Source organism: Dipodomys ordii, unplaced genomic scaffold, assembly GCF_000151885.1.
Source record: "Dipodomys ordii isolate 6190 unplaced genomic scaffold, Dord_2.0 Scaffold12, whole genome shotgun sequence".
NCBI classification, from domain to species: Eukaryota; Metazoa; Chordata; class Mammalia; order Rodentia; family Heteromyidae; genus Dipodomys; species Dipodomys ordii.
The window spans coordinates 24,770,730-24,789,752 of NW_012267228.1; the positions used below are offsets into that span (position 1 = coordinate 24,770,730).

Consider the following 19,023-nt stretch of genomic DNA (forward strand, 5'->3'; position numbering starts at 1 on the left):
TCAGCTCAAGGTGAGCGCTCTACCACTTGAGCTACAGCGCCACTTCCGGTTTTCTGGTGGTTTATTGGAGATAGGAGTCTCACAGTCTTTCCTGCCCGGGCTGGCTGTGAACCGTGATCCTCAGATCTCAGCCTCCTGAGTAGCTAGGATTACAGGCGTGAGCCACCAGCGCCCGGCTGGCCTGAAGCTTTTTATATACATTAGGCTCTTTCAAACTTTCAGTCCTTGAGAGCCTCCCAAATGTTGGAATTACAGGCATGTACGACCATTTTTGGCTAGGTCATTTACTAATGAGTACCATCAGAGGTCTGTATATTTTTCAAAATTGACATTGTAATCCTCTTTATAAAAATTCCTGTAATTTAACTTTGAGAATCCACTCAACCCTATTAATTATATACATACCTATACCTATACCTATACATACATACATACATACATATATATATATATATATATATATAGTCAGTTGTTGGGCTTGAAGCTCAGGGCCTGAGTGTTGTCCCTGAGCTCTTTTTGCTTAAGGCTAGAGTTCTACCACTTGGAGCCACAGTGCCATTTCCAATATTATTAAATTTTAATACCAGCTTTAAGCTAGAAATTCTTAGATAACAATAATATGGATTTTTCTTATGAGAGGTAATTACTTGTAGCAGTTTGGTACAATGTAAGAAAATTATATTCAGTATAAACTCAGTACTGGTAAATTTGCTTAGGGTTCTTTCTACTTCTTAACATTATTTTATGTTGTTTGAATTTATTTAGCAGTAACTTTATATTGATTTTGTTCTTTGTAAAAATGCTACAGAATTGGTCGTTCTAATTTCTAGCAGAATACAGATAGTCGCCTGCCATCTGTTTTTAATTTTATTATTTTGTCAATACTGTGGTTTGAACTCAGGGCCTTTAGCTTGTTCGGCACAAGCACTTGATCATTTGAGCCATGTCTGCAACTCTTTTGCCTTTGTTTTTCAGTTAGAGCATCTCACATTTTTGCCTGAGCTGGTCTCAATTTGTTAACCTCCTACCTCTATTTTCTACCTAATTTTGATTACAATCATGTTTCATCATACCTGGCTTGGTGTTTTTTTTATTATTCATTTTTTTTATTCATTCAGGGAAGAATTACAGTTTATATAACTTTGCAGTCACCTTCTAACATTTAAAAATTCTGTTAACATCTTAACCTTCACCGCATGAATTTGAAATTGTGGGCCTTAAAACTTGTGATTTATAGTTGAGTGATTTGTGTGTGTGTGTGTGTGTGTGTGTGTGTGTGTGTGTGTGTGTGTGTGTATGTCTCTTTCACTTTTGCAGTGAACTTCATCATTTTTCATTTATTTGTTTTATCTCAGGGGAAGGCCTTTCAGCCTCCCGCCACTCTTTACGAACGGGTCTCTCTGCCTCAAACCTTTCATTGAGAGGAGAATCGCCTCTATCTCTTCTTCTCAGTCATCTTCTTCCTTCTTCAAGAGCTGGAGCCCCTGCAGGCTCGAGGTGTACAACCCCAGTACCCAGCCCTCCGCACAGCCCTAGCATCAGCCGCCTGAACTCCAGAAGTTCCCCGCAGAGTCAGCTTCAGCCCCCAGAACTACTAGTGTCACCTGCCAGTGACGATATTCCCACGGTAGTCATTCATCCGCCTGAGGAAGACATAGAAGCCATGAAAGGCCAGGAGCAGAAGAAAGAGGAAAATGTTGACCTAACACCAGGCAACTGTCCAACCCTCCACGTGTGGTGCTTTCTGCCTTTGGCCACTTGCTCTTGGAATGCCTTTCAGCACATAACCCGAGCAGCATACGTAGATAATGCTTATAATTTATTTTGACTTTTGCATGTTTTTTCCCCCCTATATATGTATTGAACAAGTCATTTTAAATTTAAGACTACAAAGAAGACATATATAATCCCTTTCAAAAAATTTCACTGGAACTTTAGAAGGTTTGAATAGTTCACAAAACAAATTTTTATAATGCTTTAATTGCTATGATTTTTTTTCTTTTTTAAAATAGTGGCTTTTCTTGGGAACTTCACTCATAATATGAACACATGTATGTATATAAAGATAGGTGATGTGCATTTTGTCTATTTGGTTCTTTTTTTCTCTAAGAATGCAGTATATTTTAAGCCTTCCTGATAGCGGAAAACATTCTTTTTCTGGTTTTTTTTTTTTGTTGTTGTTGTTTTGTTTTTGATCATCTACCTGGAATTATTAAGGCTAACAGTATACTTTGGGATAGACATTAATTGCTCTTTATTTATTGTCCTACTAGTCTTTTCAACCACATTTTCTTTGAACTTTTCCACTACCAGAATTCCTACAGTAAATTTTCTATTTTAGATGCAAAAAATCATTTCCTAGTGTGGAAAGGTTTCTTCATTTAAGGGCTATAAATTGCAGTAATTGTGGCTCTCTCTCCCTTATACATTGATGATACGAACATTTATATGTCTATCTTACTACCTAATTTGTATAAAGAAAGGATTATTCAGTGACTTGTACTTTTAGCCTGTATTACAGCCTATCAGTATAATGTGTACTAATGCTAACTAGTAGTTTTAGTCACGATTTAACATTTCTCTTAGTATAATATCTCATACATCAGTGGCAGCTTAGTTATTAAATGATGTGTTTATTGTATTTACAAATCTGTGTAAGTTAGGTATCTATCTATGTTCATTCAAAAGCAAAGAAAAGTTAACGTTCCCTGGATCATATATTATGATTGTAGTGATAGCTGTATTTTCTAGTTCCCAGGCACAGTGTTATAGGTACTTTGCTGATTTTCTAATATTTCCAGCTTGGTAGTATAATAATTTTGCAAATGCATCAGATTTGTAAAGAAAAGAAAATTCTGCAAGTAACTGCTCAGAAATAATCAGCAGTATCAAGTTTTTTTGTTTTTTTCATTTCCTTGGATAAAATTAACTTATTTAGCGCCTGGGATTGTGGCTCAGTGATAGAGTGCTTGCCTAGCATACACGAAACCACCCTGAGTATGATTCCTCAGCACCACATAAACAGAAAAAGCCCGAAGTGCCACTGTGGCTCAAGTGGTAGAGCACTAGCCTTGAGCTGAAGAGCTGAGGAACAGTGCCCAGACCCAGAGTTCAAGTCCCACGACCAACCAAAAAAAAAAAATTACTTTATTCTTATTATAAAGGTGATGGAGGGATTATAATAACACGAGTCAGGTAATAAGTACATTTCCTTTTGTAGTCTTTTAAATTACTTTTGATGCTTAAAATACTTAGGAAGTCTAAGGAAATTTCCTTGAAGCCTAATACAACCTTGAGGAGGGAGGCAAGTGATTTGGACATTTGGAGAGGCTGCTCTCATGGACTGGGGTCTGTGAAGTTGTTTGTGCATTTACACACTAAAATAGAAAGTAGTATTTTCCTATTCTTTGAAGTATAATCATTTGTGAGAGAAGGCTGTTTCATAGCCCTGTGCTTGGTAGGATGCTTAACAGCATTCATTCATTAATTCATTATCTCACCTAAGTGTGGCAGGTTGGTCTTGAGCTTGTGATTATCCTGCCTCAGATTTTTTTTAATTTTTTATTTTTTTTAAATTTTTTTTTGGGTCCAGTCATGGGGCCTGAACTTTGGCCTGGGCACTGTCCCTCAGCTCTTCAGCTCAAGGCTAGAGCTCTACCACTTGAGCCACAGCGCCACTTCTGGCTTTTTTTCTTTTTGTTTATGTGGTGCTGAGGAATCGAACCCAGGGCCTCAGGCATGCAAGGCAAGCACTCTACCACTGAGCCACCTTCCCATCCCCCCTGCCTCAGATTTTTGAGTACTAGGATTACAGGTATCCACCATCACATCTTGCTTCAGAGTATATTTTTAAATCTTCTTGGTTTTATTTTTATATACAATAGCATGTCTTTTAAGTTCTAGGTTACTTAGGACTTGGTTACAGGATCAGGAATATTTGCTTTGCTGGCTAAATAAACAACTTTAAGAGGGGAATTGAAAGGAATAGACAGGATGATGTTGGAACACTCACAGGCATGGGCCATGCTAGTTTTGGAAAGGAACAGCGTATAATCAAGTTACCTAAATAAGTCACTGTAGCACAGTCATTATTTTCATTTTGTTTCTTCTTCCCATTCTTAACATGTGTTACTTTCCCTCATAGCCTTATCCTCATTTCATTGTTTCTTTCATATCTCGTAGCTGGGTTATTCTAGGCAACTATATCTAATACATCCTATCACATATCCACCAGTTGAACACATTTTAACAGAATTGTGTACCATGCAGTTTGCAGTTGCCACCAGGGCCTCCCTGTTTAGTGTGACAATGGGTGGAAACCTATCCATGATGCCCATTCATGCTTCTTCCTGTAAGGAACACACATTATTCCTGAACTTTAGGGACAAAAGTAGAAAAAGAGGGCTCTTAATAACTTATTCATGCTTAGTCAGTGTGCAAAAGTTACTATTAGATGTATCAAATATGACATTCTGGGGCTTGATGACATTATAATGAGATTATAAGGTGTAACCATAGTAACTAACTTCATTGGAGTTCTGTGATTCACTAGATGGTAGTATATGTCAGTGCCATTTTCCTTATGATACTGTGTTTTAAACATTAGTTTATATTCTTAGAGTAGAACATCTTGCTAGAACTGTGTGTTAGTACTTCTAAAATTTTGAGATTTAAACATTTTACAGAATTGGTAGTAGCTACTGTGGGTCATATGCTAACTCTAGATTTTAGGTTATTTTATTGTGAAGTGTTACTATTCAACTGAATTGAATATACATGAACATATTCACATCATTTGTAATCCACACAGCAATTATTCATAGAAGCTGAGTGAACTACTTCATTGCATGGTTAAAAGTGAGACACTATAGCTGTACAGCTCTACTCAGGAGACTGAGAGCTGAGGATCAAGGTTCAAAGCCAGTCTGGGCAGGAAATTTTGAGCCTTTAGCTCCAGTTAACCACCAAAAAGCCAGAAATGGAGCTGTGGCTCAAGTGGTAGAGCTCTAGCCTTGAACAGAGAAGCTAAGGGACAGTGCTTGGCCCTGAGTTTAAGTCCCAGGACCGGAGTGTGTGCATGCACGTGTATGCGTGCATATGTATGCACGCACACACCCACCCACATACCCCAAAAATAACTTTTACAATTACATTATAGTTTTTTTAGTTTTTAGGGGTATAAGTAGTAATAGGCATTATAGACAAATACTATCAAAGGAAAATGAAAGTTCTTCAAGACACTTATGATTATATTATCATAAATTCACCCTACATTTAGTTGATATGTAATTACTAAATTCAGTGTAATTCATATGTGTGTTAGAGATATTCAAAGTATATTCTCTTAAGTATTCATTCTCAAGCCTTATTACCTGGAAATCATAATGAGGTCTTTCTTCATCTCTTGTGGTTCATATTAGCTCACTTTTTTCTTAAAAAGGCCACTTTTTTTTTCTTTTAAATCCATCTGTTATTTTAGCTCTTAAAAATAGCTTCTTCATCATTGCTTAATCTACTTTTCTTGGTTTGCTGTTATGATACTAACACCTGGCACTGTTTTTAACCTTGCACATTTGCTTTCATAGTAAACTATCACTTGGAATTTGATCTCTCTCAGGTTACAAAATCATCCCCTTACTAATTTAGAATTGTATATTTTTTCCTAACAACAGGTATTTTAGCATCCCCACAGTCTGCTCCTGGAAACTTGGACAATAGTAAAACTGGAGAGATGAAAGGTAATGGAAGTGGAGGAAGCAGAGAAAACAGTACTGTTGACTTCAGCAAGGTAAATTCTGTCATTTAACTATACATTTTAATAATCATTCTTACTGAGAATATAGCAATTTGTACTTTTTTTAACATTGTAATATTGACTGACGTGCTTCTACACCTGAGTGTGGAGAAACAGTCTAAAGTATCTGAATAGCTATATATTTATTTAGAGTAATTCTGAAAAAAAAGAATATAAATAATATGGTACATTTTGACCTATGTTGTTCTGGAGATACCTACACTAAGAAGCTTAATTCTTGGAAAGCTATGATAGCACCAGTGTTCATCTCTTCCTGAGTTATACTTCAATCTCAGAATTTCTGTTTCAGGGTATTAGTAATTTCTAGAATGCCATGTGGAAACATGTCAGTGCTGGTAAAGACATAGGTTAAAAAACTAAAATTACCGCAACTTGATTTTCAAGAAGTTCAGTATTTTGTTGAAATGAAAAGAAACATTTCTAAGAAGTGATTTAAAAAAACTAAGTTCAAATTACAAAAAGTTTAAAGTATATTATGAGTACTTCTTATGAGCAATTAGTATATTGTGTGTAGCTATTGATATTCTTAAATACAATTTGCTACAGGATATTCTTTCTTTTTTTTCCTAACATTTTTGAATCAGATGTAAGGATTAGCATTTAATGTTATATGTCAAGCAAAATTTAGCTTTTTAAGCCTTTTACACACTGTCCTGCAAAGTGTATGTCTTACTTTACAGAAAGGAAATTTGAATGCTTTGTATTATACTTTGCTAAGCATCAAACCCTACAGTTGTAGAAAGCTTTGCATTATGGATATTAGCTATTTAGAAATACTGTTATACTTTTAATTCTTCTAACTTGATCTTATTTTAATAGTGCTATATTCCTTCAGATCAGTAAAAGGTGTTCATGACTAAATAGCAGTTTATTCTTGATAAATGAATAAATCGTTGTAATTTACATTATAGATCTCCTGTAAACATGGCAGTTGCCGTTGATTTTTGTTCCTCTGTCACAGTTTTACTTTTTTTTACTTGGCCTATCCTTGTGTACACCTCCCTGTCTCCTGTTGGGCAGGAGTCTGCCTCCTGGCACTGTAGTTGTGGCACACTGGGTGTGGGACTCAAGAGGCCCGCTGTAAGTGCTGGTTTTATTTTTAATAGATAGCCCTGTAAGTGGTTGTTTAGTGACTTGTGTGAAACTGTATAAATGAAGATGTCATGTTTTTGTAACCTCTTCCCTTGTAATTATACACAGACAACTAAATTCTACTTATGACAGTGCATATCTGAACCAATAAGATTGATACATTTTGGTCATAAATAACAATTTTTTCCCACTTAATGAAAATACTGGGGTGTTTTATAGTTCTTTTTTAAATAAAAGGGGTTTATAAAAACAAAACTGATTCATGTCTAAGATTAAATAATAAAAAAATCATGAAATGAATGTGTTCTAGTACTGTGTATAATTTCATGAACCATTGTTAGTCTGTGAATTATATGTTCTTAATTTTAATGAGTAGTAGTACTATATATATTAAAAATGTTGCAAATGTGTGCTTAATAATTTAGATTTCTGTAGTAATAAAGACCATGATAGGACTTTAGTATTCATAAGTGAATTCTGTTTGCATTCTTTGTATTGTCTACCCAGTCATTATATTTGTGAGAATTTTGGTATTTAGACACCCTATAGATAGCAAGTTTTGTTTGGCAAATAGTCATCTTAAAAAGTATTTCTTTCCTGTTTCCCTCTAAATAGTTTTATGTTGCCATGCAGACTTCATTTTTAATTATTACTCACTTGGCAACAGGTTGACATGAATTTCATGAGGAAAATTCCTTCTGGAGCAGAGGCATCTAATGTTCTGGTGGGAGAAGTAGACTTTTTGGAAAGACCTATAATTGCGTTTGTGAGACTGGCTCCTGCTGTCCTGCTCTCAGGATTGACTGAGGTCCCTGTTCCTACGAGGTATCACTTTCGATTAACATTCTCTTGGCATGTTCAAACTTAAAAAAAAAAATTATTCACTGAGTGAACAGGCATCTTCATGTAATTAAAAACTCTTAATTGTCAATGTTTAGTCGTTGTGCTAAAATAAAATTCATTGATTATTAGAGCATATATTATCTTTAATCCTCAGACTAAAATATAAAATAAGATGTTGAAAAGAAGCTTTGTACTTACACCTTTTAAGAAGTTTGGTATTTAGGAGCTTTTGTTTTAGTTAGTTTTTATTTCTTAATTTGTTTTTCTACTGGGGATCGGAACCCAGGGCCTTGTTTCTTCCCAGCCCTCTTCCCAGCCCCCCTCGCTCGAGACATCCTTTCTAATGAAATATGCAAGTACTGGAGTCAGAAAATGCGATTTCTTTCTGCCCCTAGTTTGTGCCGTGTAGTACTAGAGTCATATCTCACTTAAATTTTCTAAGCTTCATTTGTAAAATAAGAATATCTCATAAGACTGAATGTAATAACTCCTTTGAGTTAGACAAAGTGCTTTGTTCTTGCCTGATGATGAAAATTTTTTGTTCAGTGTACATTGTAAGTGAAAGTTAAGTTAGGGATATTTTCCCAGAACAATAACTTTCCCTAAGAATTATTAGCAAGTCATGAGGTGAAAAGTAGCCACAGAGGAGCAGTTCTAGTTTGTTAGCATTAGGAGATTACTTACGAATGAGACTTATTTTTAAAATTCAAAGTAACTATACTAATTATCAGAAGCAGGGCTGGGAAGGTGGCTCAGCGGTAGTGCTTGCCTTACATGTATGAGGCCCTGGGTTTGATTCCTCAGAACCACACAAGCAGAAAAATAAGTGGCACTGTGGCTCAAGTGGTAGAGCACTAGCCTTGAGTTGAAGAGTGAGGGACAGCACCCAGACCCAGAGTTCAGGCCTCATGACCAACAACAAAAAAAAAATAAATAAATAAATTATCAGGAGCTTACTAGATATATACTTAATTTTAATTTGCTTTAACTACGTAGTTTGAGATAAGTACAAAAAATAGTTAAATTGATTCATATCTAAAGTCTCTGAAAGTCAGATATTTTAGATTTGGATAAATCTGAATACTAATAATATATTACCACAGTGTTAATAGCAACATAGCCAAGCACAGATTTAAATACTCTTAGTTCTTAACATCTGAGAGTTTTGATATTAAATATAGTTAGAAATAAAAATCTTACTTTTATCCAGAACGATCATTTGAAGGATTTCAGATTTTTTGTGTGTATTATGTTTATCTAATTTAATAGACATTACATTTAAGAATTCAATGAGATAATTATTTTCTTTACTCTGTTACTTCTTTGGGGGTCAGCTTAGATCAGATTTATTTGTTTAATCAAAAGATCTAGAAGATTGGGAACTTTCAAGATGTAAGATGGTAACTTTGTAGGAAGTTAACTGGGAATGCCTTGCTTAGTTTTGCATTCTCTGCATCTGAATAGATTTACTATTGTTTCTGGTTTTATATTCAATTTGTATTTAAAAATGATTGCCTAAACTTGTGTGTGGATGTTTATTTTTATATTTATGTGTTTTAATCTTTCTGTAGGTTTTTGTTTCTGTTATTGGGTCCAGCAGGCAAGGCTCCACAGTATCATGAAATTGGCAGATCAATAGCTACTCTGATGACAGATGAGGTAATTAAAATACACTAAAATCCCTTGGAGGTGGGGCAGTAAAATTGTAGTTCTCGTTGCATTCAGAGCTGAAGCTTAAATTATGGTTGGTGTTCTGTACTGTTTGATTTCATATCTACTTTTCAAACACTTGTCTTGGTTATAGTCTTTTAGACCTATCCCTTAGGTTTAAAAATTGGTGCATTTTAAATTTTAAATCTTTTTTTAACATTTGAGGTGGTTAACCATGTAGAATTATTTTTTTTTTTCTATGCTAGATTTCAGGATGTTGCTTCTTTTTGTTTTCCTTAGAAGTTTTGCTATTTCTCTTTTCTCTTTCACATTTTGGCACCTCATATTTGACCTTGGTTAACATAGTGGTGAGAACTTTCTTCATAGAGAGACTTGTCAGGTTCTTGCCAGGCACTTTCTCCATATCCTTTGGCTATCTGGACCTGACCTTCTTTCTTTCTTTCTTTCTTTTTTTTTGGTCCGGTTGTGGGGCCTGAACTCTGGGCCTGGGCACTGTCCCTCAGCTCTTTAGCTCAAGGCTAGCACTCTACCACTGGAGCCACAGCGCCACTTCCGGCTTTTTTCTTTTTGCTTGTGTGGTGCTGAGGAATCAAACCCAGGGCCTCATGCATGCAAGGCAAGTGCTCTACCACTGAGCCACCTTCCCAGCCCCTTATTTATTTATTTATTTTTGATCAGTCATGGAGCTTGAACTCTGGGCCTGGGCGTTGTCTCTGAGCTCTTCAGCTTAAGGTGAGTGCTCTACCACTTGAGCCACAGCACCATTTCTGATTTTTTTTCTGGTGGTTAATTTGGAGATAGGACTCTCACGGTCTTTCCTGCCCGGGCTGGCTTTGAATGATCCTCAGATCTCAGCCTCCTGAGTAGCTAGGATTACAGGCGTGAGACACTGACCCCCAGGTAGGACCTCATTTCTTTATCTTGTCTCAACTGTCCATCAGCAGATGATGAGGCTTTTAGCTCTTCAGTGTGTTTCATATTAATCTCTTAATCTTTTTATCTACATTGCCATTTCTGGCTCTCTTTCCCTCTATTTGGTTGTTCAGGTGGCTTTTATTATTGTCTTCCAGTTTTTTTCCTCTATACTGACAATAAGCCTGTGTTTTCAAGTTTTTAAAAAACACCAATGGCTTCCTGTTTTTTAAAGTTTAAATTTAAATTCTGCTGTTGTCAGTAGAAGTCTTGCCTGGGCTAGCCTTTGAATAGTTGTAAATCTTGAACCATGATTTTCCTTCCCACTACAGCTTCCTTTCTGAAAGTTCCTCAGATGTGTGATGCTCATTTCTGCACCTCTCCACTGCACATTGGCAAATGATAGTCCTTCTACCAAAGCACAGCCCTACCATATCTATCTCCTCCCCCCCCCCAGCCCTCTACTCCCCCAGTTTTGTTTAAATTTCCTCCTTTACAGTATTGCTTCTTTTAAGAGAGGTTCCTTTGGCAACTTCCCATTACCTGAAGTTTGTGTGTGTGTGCGTGTTTTTGTTGGTGGTGGTGGTGGTAGTCATGGGGCTTGAACTTGGAGCCTGGATGTTGTCCCTGAGCTCTTCTGCACTCTATCACTTTGGGCTCTACTGCCGAGTTTTGAGTGGTTAATTGGAGATAAAGAGTCTCATGGGGACTTTTCTGTCCAAACTGGCTTTGAACCACAGTCCTCAGATCTCAGCCTCCTGAGTGTCTAGGATTATAGTCATGAGCCACTGGTACCCAGGACCTGAAGTTTTTATTTAGTAACTTGTTTATCTTTCTCCCTTGCAAACAAGATTCTTCTGTACAAGGATCTTGCCTTAACCTATTTCCATTGCTTTTGTCTACAATGCTTAGAATTGTTCCTAGTTAGTAGAAGGTAGTCAGTGGTCATTATTAAATATTAAATCACTAATAAATTAAATAAAATTGCATACTTATGATTATTTTCATAGCATAAATATCATTTTAAATGTCAAAGCGATAGAATGACATGAAAGGTTTGTGGGTTTTTTGCGGGGGATGGGAGTGTTGTTTCTGAACTGGATCTTGAACTCAGGGCCTCCAGTTTTTTCAGCTCATGGCTAGCATTCTACCACTCAAGCTATACCTCCAGCTTTTGTAGGTTAATTGGAGATGAATCTAGGACTTGTCTGCCCAGGTTAGCTTCAAATCATCATCCATGTATCTCAGCCTCCTGAATAGCTAGGATTACGGGCCACTGGTACCCAGCTATTCCATGATATTTTATTCAGTAACAAATTATTTCCTGTGAAGAACTTTTTTAAATTGTTACGGTTCTTTGTTTGCAGTTGCTTATTTGAGGGGGAGGGAGAGTGGGGACTGAATTCAGAGCTCTTGAGCTTGCTAGGTAAGTGCTTTATCACGTGAAACATACCCAAGTTTTAATTTAGTTTTTGTTACTAATTTATCTGATGGTGCTAATAGTACCCAGTTGATAGGGTTACTTTTTATAGTTGTTTCTCAGGATGAAGTGAATACCAGCACTTATTTATTTACCTTTATAATGCCCTTATTTATATAAAATGAATTTACAATATGATTATATAGTTACGTTACATTTTTTTTCTTTATAGATTTTTCATGATGTAGCTTATAAAGCAAAAGACAGAAATGATCTCTTATCTGGAATTGATGAATTTTTAGATCAAGTAACTGTCCTGCCCCCAGGAGAATGGGATCCTTCCATACGCATTGAGCCACCGAAAAGTGTTCCTTCTCAGGTGAGAACGAGAGCTGTACTCTGAGTTTAGGAAATCAGACAGCAACTTGGGGAGCAGCTCAGCATATTATTCCCCGTTCCATCCAAGTTTTACATTTCCTTGAAAAGAGTTGTGCAACTTTGTGTGTGTGATCACCTCATCTTTAATATTGTTTAGATAATGGGCAAATTATCTGACCTGCTTTTGAAATGGCACCTTTTAAGTTTTATTTCAGACTACCATTTTAAAAAACGTGTTTTATTTTCTACCTCATATTTTTTTTTTAACACCCCCCCCTTTTTTTTTGGCACCAATACTGGGGCTTTAATTCAGAGGCTGGAGAATATTCCTTAGTGTTTTTTCTTAAGTGCCACTCTGCCACTTCAGCTACACAGCCATTTCTATTTTTTGATGGTTAATGGAGTCTTACATTCTTTTTTTCTTCCTGGCTTCAGACTGTAATTAGTATTACAGGCATGAGCTATCAGCACTGGCTCTTTATTTTTTTCTTAAGTAAAATTTGTTTTTCAACAGTTTCTGGCTGAGATATCAGTTGGTATTTTTCTGTTTTTCTTAAATATAGCTCCCACTGCCCCTTTTTTCCCCTTTTAAATATACCATATCACTCTTTTTCCCAGGTTGGCCATGAACCTGTAATCTTCCTGCCTTAGGCGGGGATTAGAGGAATGTATCATCATTCCTGCCTTTGTGATTATTTCTTGTTAATGTCTTACATAGTAGTAATATGTAATCCTTTCCATTGCTTTTGTTTTTTTTTTTTTAAGATTCTGTAACTTTTTCTTTCTCTTTTGTCCTAATATTTTATTTTACTTTGGTCATTTTCAAACTGTAATATTATATTTATAGGTGAGTCTTGTACATGTTAAACTGTGTTGTATAAGTTTGAAGTTCTGCCAGAACCTTTGACTTCAATGGCTTTCTTTTGTCTGTGTTTGCTTCCTTCTTCTTTTCCTCTTTTCCTTTCCTCTTTCCCCTTGCTATTTGTGTACACATGTACTCTCTGTCTGTATATGAAGGGGGAAGATCTGTATGTGCTTGCAAGCTGTATGCGTGCGTGCATGCATGCATGCCTCTGTGTGTGTGTGTGTGTGTGTGTGTGTGTGTGTTGGGGTTTGACCTCAAGGCTTGGGCACTATCCTTAGCTTTTTTGCTCAATATTTATGCTCTACCACTTGAGCCATAGCTCTATTTTTGGCTTTTTGGTGGTTAATTGGAGATAAGAGTCTCAGGACTTTCTTGTCAAGGGTGGCTTTGAACCTCTATCCTCAGATCTCAGCTTCCTGAGTAGCTAGGATTACACGTGTAAACCACTTGGTGCCCAGTGGGAAAACTGATTTTTATGAAAACATATTTAAGAAATAACTTATGCTACTTCTTCAAGGGAAAATTAAAGAAAATTTACACTTAAAAAATAAATATAAAATATGTTTTTCAGTAGTTAACATGAATAATGCTTAAAACTTTTTGGCCAAAGATAAGCTTGTTTGAAGGATTTTTCTATTGTAACTTTCAGAGTAGTTACTTGAGATGGTATGTATGAATGTTTTATAGTATATTAATGTCACCAGATGCAGACTTTTCACCATAAATTTCAAGTGGCATAGAAACGAATGTTAGATTCTACTATTAGGTGTAGTTTATTTTTAAAAGGATGTTTAGTTGGGCACTGGTAGTTCATGCTTGTATTCCTAGCGGTCAGGAATCAGTTCTGAGGATCCAAGTGCAAAGCCATTCTGGACAGACATACCTGAGAGACTCATACCTCTAATTAACTAGCAAAAAGGCACAAGATGATGTATGGCTTCAATGGTGGAGTGCCAGCCTTGAGTGAAAAATCCGAACTGGAGTGTGTGGCCCTGAGATCAAGCCCAGAACTGGCACAAAAAGTAAATAAAAAAGAAGGTGTACGTTAAAAAGCATTTTTTTTTCTTGAACTACTGATGAACTGTTATAATTCAAATGAGGGGATGTTCCTTCTAAGAGACCATCACACTTCTAAAAAATAAAATTCTGAAGATGTGTTTTGTGAAATTCAGGAAAAGAGAAAGATTCCTGTGTTTGCTGAATCTGCACCCATGTCTGGTGAGAGTCCTAAGGAGGCTGCACATCATGCTGGGCCTGAGCTTCAGAGGACTGGATGGTGGGTACAAACTTTCTGGGACTGGGGGTTGACTTGATGAAAAAGGCACTAGCTTTCTTTTTTCTTCCCAAGCATTTAGAAGCTAATCTTGTACAGTGTTTCTTTCATTTTTTTAAAAAGCCGTATAAGGTGTGAAATTAAGGAAAATTTGTTTCCATTTAAAAGTAATACTATGTACCAAGCTTTAATTTAAAATGAAATTATTGAATTTTTGTGCTCAGAAATTATTGTTATATAGTATATAGGTTATTTTCATAATCTTGACTGAAGGTTTTAAACCATATTGAGTTAGAGAATTATGGGAAGAAAGAGAACCTATCATAAGTGATATTTGTGCATAGCTATAATACACTCTATGAGCCTTATACTAGGAGATACTATAGAATTGGACAAGCATGATTATACCCCTTTCCCCTGCCCCCCAACACATTGTAAGACCTCTGGAAACCTTTAGAAAAATTAAAAAGTTATTAATTGGTTTAAAGAATAGAATCATTGTTAGATGTAACATTAAAATATGTTTAAATGTTTTGTAGAATAGATAATGTTTTCCAGTGTTGACAACTGTAGGAAAGCATTTGGCTGTTGATTCTGTATTGTCTACTAGTGGTCAACGTAGAACTAAAAGATCTTGAATATTAAATCTTTGTTTATTAAACAAATATATCTTATATATAGGCATACCATTAGGAATTTTGATAATGTACATACAGGGTATTCTAGCTAAGAAAAACAACACCTGTCATACTGTGAAATGGCTAACAAAATTCATTGGCTTTTGAAATGTGTTAGTCTCTATGAGTAAATTTCCATCCCCATGCAAAATAGTACTGGTCTCCTATTAGTTGTTACTGTTTCTTTGTAGTTTAAAAGGAGATGGATGGGGTTAGTCATTGAATAGTGCTCAGTTAGATGTCCACTGAATTCTTAGTCTTTATAAGCCTTCTGTGTGAAGTCATTACTTAGTGATATGATGGCATAGACTCATTTTCTAGATTATCATCTTATTTGATTAAAAGTTGATTCCCCTTGCTGCCAGATGCTGTATGGAATAATTTCTACCTGTTACTATGTTAAGATTTCAGTGTTAGATTTTTTTTAAAGGAATGTGAAGTTTGGATCATTGAAAGCATAATTTGTTTATTTTCTTGATGTTTGAATGATTGCCTGTTTTGTGAGTTATAAAGCTTTTTTGAGTTATCAATTCAGTCACCAGTATTTGCCCAGTGTTTCCTAAAAACACAGACACTGTTCCCTAGACATTGGAAATTTGACAGTGAAGAACAAAAGTCCCTGACCTCATAGAGCTTATATTTTATTGGAATGTTTTCAAGTTAGTTGTATCCAAAAGTCTGGTTTTTTAAATTTTTTAAAATATTTTTTTAAAACTGAAATAGTATGGCTTTGATGGCCTACCATAAATACTTTTAATTTCATAATTTTATTAATATATTGGTTTGACTTAGTATCCATTAAACTCAATATACTGAACTTAAGGTTTTCATTTTACTTATATTTTCATATAAATAAGTCATTGATATTATTACTAAAATTACCATTTAATTAACTACATGTACAACTGAGCATACTACATTCATGGGAAGGGGAATTTAGATTATAATTGCCTTTTTGTGTTTCTATCACCGTTAAGATTTATATTGCAGGCTTTAATGAATAGAATTGCTTAAATAGGTGGTTAGGTTTTTGTTTTTGTACGTTTTCTTGAACATTTATGTACAAAATTATGTTTATTCATAATTTACTTGCGCTCTTGAGAATATAGTTCATAAACTAATGTGTATGTTTCTTATAACTTAATGAGGTCTGTCTTTCCTGTCATCAGTAGATTAGAATCAATGACTAGATTCAATTAGTGTATCTTCTATAATCTATACCATGATTTGAATTGGATTTTAATTTTTGTTAAATAATAGGCACCTGCAGTTTTATGTAGCGATAGTTTTAGTTTGAACGAGCTAGAATCCTCTAGTGTACAGTTTGACAAGTTTCATCTCACCTATTTAGGCTTTTTGGTGGTTTGATACTTGACATCAAAAGGAAAGCACCTTTTTTCTTGAGTGACTTCAAGGATGCATTAAGTCTGCAGTGCCTGGCCTCGATTCTTTTCCTATACTGTGCCTGTATGTCTCCTGTAATCACTTTTGGAGGGCTGCTTGGAGAAGCTACAGAAAACAGAATAGTGAGTACAAAGATTGGTAGTGGCCAGGCTCTTAGCTCTTCAGAGGCAAGTGTCTGTGTGCATTTGTCTCACCATTCATACTTCTATTTGAAGAGTCTATCCACAGCATGATAAACCTGTCCCAAAGCAGACTTTCCCCAAAGGTAATTGCTGTGGAAAACATGGGGAAGCCATTTGAACAGGAGAAGATGCACAGTTGAGGTAAAATAAATATATAAGTAAAAAGTTTATCCTGCTTTGCTGGATGGAATGGTTTTACAATTGAGTAAAAGGCTTTCATTGTCTTCTGGGGGTGGGTAGGTTTTTGGGGAGACCAACCAAACTGACTCTGTGGGAGGGGGTTGTGGGATGGATTTGTCGATGGGGCTACTTCATCTCGTAATGTACTTTAGGATTAGAGTCATGATTAATATTTCATCAGCCCTGGCTTGGTAGGCTTTAGACTAGACTATTTGGAGGAATAGAACAAAATTATATAGAGATGATGGATTTTTGAAGTGACATTAACTTGCATTGCATTGTTGTTTAAATCTGAATGTTGCCAAAGCCTTTATTGTAATGTAATTGAATATTGCCTCCGTCTTTGAGGTGGCTGTGCAAGTTTTTCTGTACTTGATAATACCATATTAAGAACTATGTATGCAGTGCTTTGTAAAGGCATTGTTTTTTGGGAGGGGAGGGTGGTTATGGGTATTTAAATGGTCTTTAAGAGAGATGATTTATAATTCTTAAGTTCACAAGTCTTATTAAATGACATATACTCTATAAGGAAAATTTGTAATTTTATAGATAAAAGGTTAAAAATAGGCAAAAACTAAGTAATGATAATTATTTAATTAAGGTATTTCATGTCTTAAACATGAGATATGCCTAACAACTGAAATTTTCTTTCAACTCTCAAATTTCCATTGTTCAGATTGTTTTTTCACTTTATTCCTTATTAACTGTATCACATATACTTACTTTTAGTTCATATGGCTGCTTTATATGCTGTCAAAAATAGTACCTGTAACTGTTGGTCCTTGTGGAAACGTTTTTTACCTGTCCTGTTGTGGAATTATTGCTGCTTTGTTTCTGGTCTGTCACTCAGCACTGTCAGTCTCTGCTGTTTGATGCTGCATGAATGTAATGTGCTTTTACTGGAGGAGATAGACAAGTGGGAGGATCACAGATCCTGCTCTGACTGACAGATTGAGTCATGCCACTGAATGCTCGGCCATGTGGGTTAGATGAGAAAAAGCTAAGGAATTGAAGCAATAGGAAAAGAAAGCAGGACTTTAAAGTAAAGGCAAATGGTGTGTTTCTTTCACTCATTTTGCTACAGCTTCAGGTAGACATTATTTTGGGGTGCAATTTCAGAGGATAGAAATTGATAAAGAGAAAAAGATCCAAGATTGTTAATTTACAAGTAAGGATTTAAACTGAGACTAGATGAGGTTAACAAAGAAGGTGTTTATAGGAAGAAAATGAAGTGGGAAATTACCTATGAGTAGAATGGCGAAGGAATAACCATTTTTTAAAAAGGACCTAAGCATATGTGCAGTCCAAATCCTAGAAAGTAATGAAAGTAGTATACTTTTATGAAAACCATATGGAGGTTTTGAGGAGGAGAAATGGCTGTGTTCAAGAGTAGTACGTGGTATACCTGAGAGCTGTGTGTGAGGATAGAACGTAGGACTTTCCCCTTGTGGAGAATTAACAGAAGTGGGATGTCCTTAGGAAGAAATAGCTTCCAGCTTGACAATAAACATAGAAGAAATTACAGAAAGGTAGAGGTCTAGGTAAGGAGAAGTTTTGCTTCTGTAAACGGGCCAGTAGGGGAGTGACAGGCAGGTCTTACATGGCATTAATTGGTTTTCCAACTTGAGGTTAGGGTAGGAAAACCTTCACTTTGTGTCCATCTTCCCTTGTTAAAAATGCTTTATTTTATTATATTCCTTTTCAATTTCTTGCTTTCTTTCTGTGGGTATCTTTTACATTCTTTCCATTTAAACTGATTGAATTTAGTCCCAAATACTGATATTCTAATAGAGTTAGGATTTTTATTATGGTGGTTTAACTAGTGTCTTCTGCAAATTTGTTTTTCCATGGGAAGAAAAGAAAGTTATTCCATATAACTAACATATATTATTATAGTTATGGATATTTTCTTCCATGTTATCGAAAGACAGATTTGCATGTGGGTTTTATCTTACTTTTATTCTAATAGTTAATTTATACTTTTATTCTCTACTAGTACTTTGTGATTATTACTTTGAAAAGATACTGTTAAGAGCTGACGATGAGAAAAGCTACTATCGTGTTCCAGGTGCCAAACACTATGCTGCTAGGTGTTTTCATAAACACTAGTTAAGTTCTTCTAGTTATCAGCTTAGACTTACAAAGGGTAAGATAGAGCCATGGTTTAACACTTGGTACCCAGTCCTCCACTTGAGCTCTGTCTTTAAGCTGCCTCTCATTTTAGGAATGGGATTTCTTAACAAGGTTTTTCTTCTTGCCTTTACCAAATCTGAGCTTTTTCTTTCTAGATAGTATATTCCAGTTGTCTTTG

At 35.7% G+C, this 19,023-nt stretch overlaps 1 protein-coding gene across 1 annotated transcript in view; it reads left to right on the top strand.

Annotated features, from left to right (window-relative positions):
• Nucleotides 1-19,023, top strand: part of Slc4a7 (solute carrier family 4, sodium bicarbonate cotransporter, member 7) — a 57,995-nt gene that overhangs the window by 12,942 nt on the left and 26,030 nt on the right. Inside the window, 6 exon segments of the mRNA XM_013010463.1 lie at nt 5,673-5,788; nt 7,575-7,732; nt 9,322-9,409; nt 11,986-12,132; nt 14,169-14,272; nt 16,298-16,472. Coding sequence (XP_012865917.1) covers nt 5,673-5,788; nt 7,575-7,732; nt 9,322-9,409; nt 11,986-12,132; nt 14,169-14,272; nt 16,298-16,472 — 788 coding nt within the window.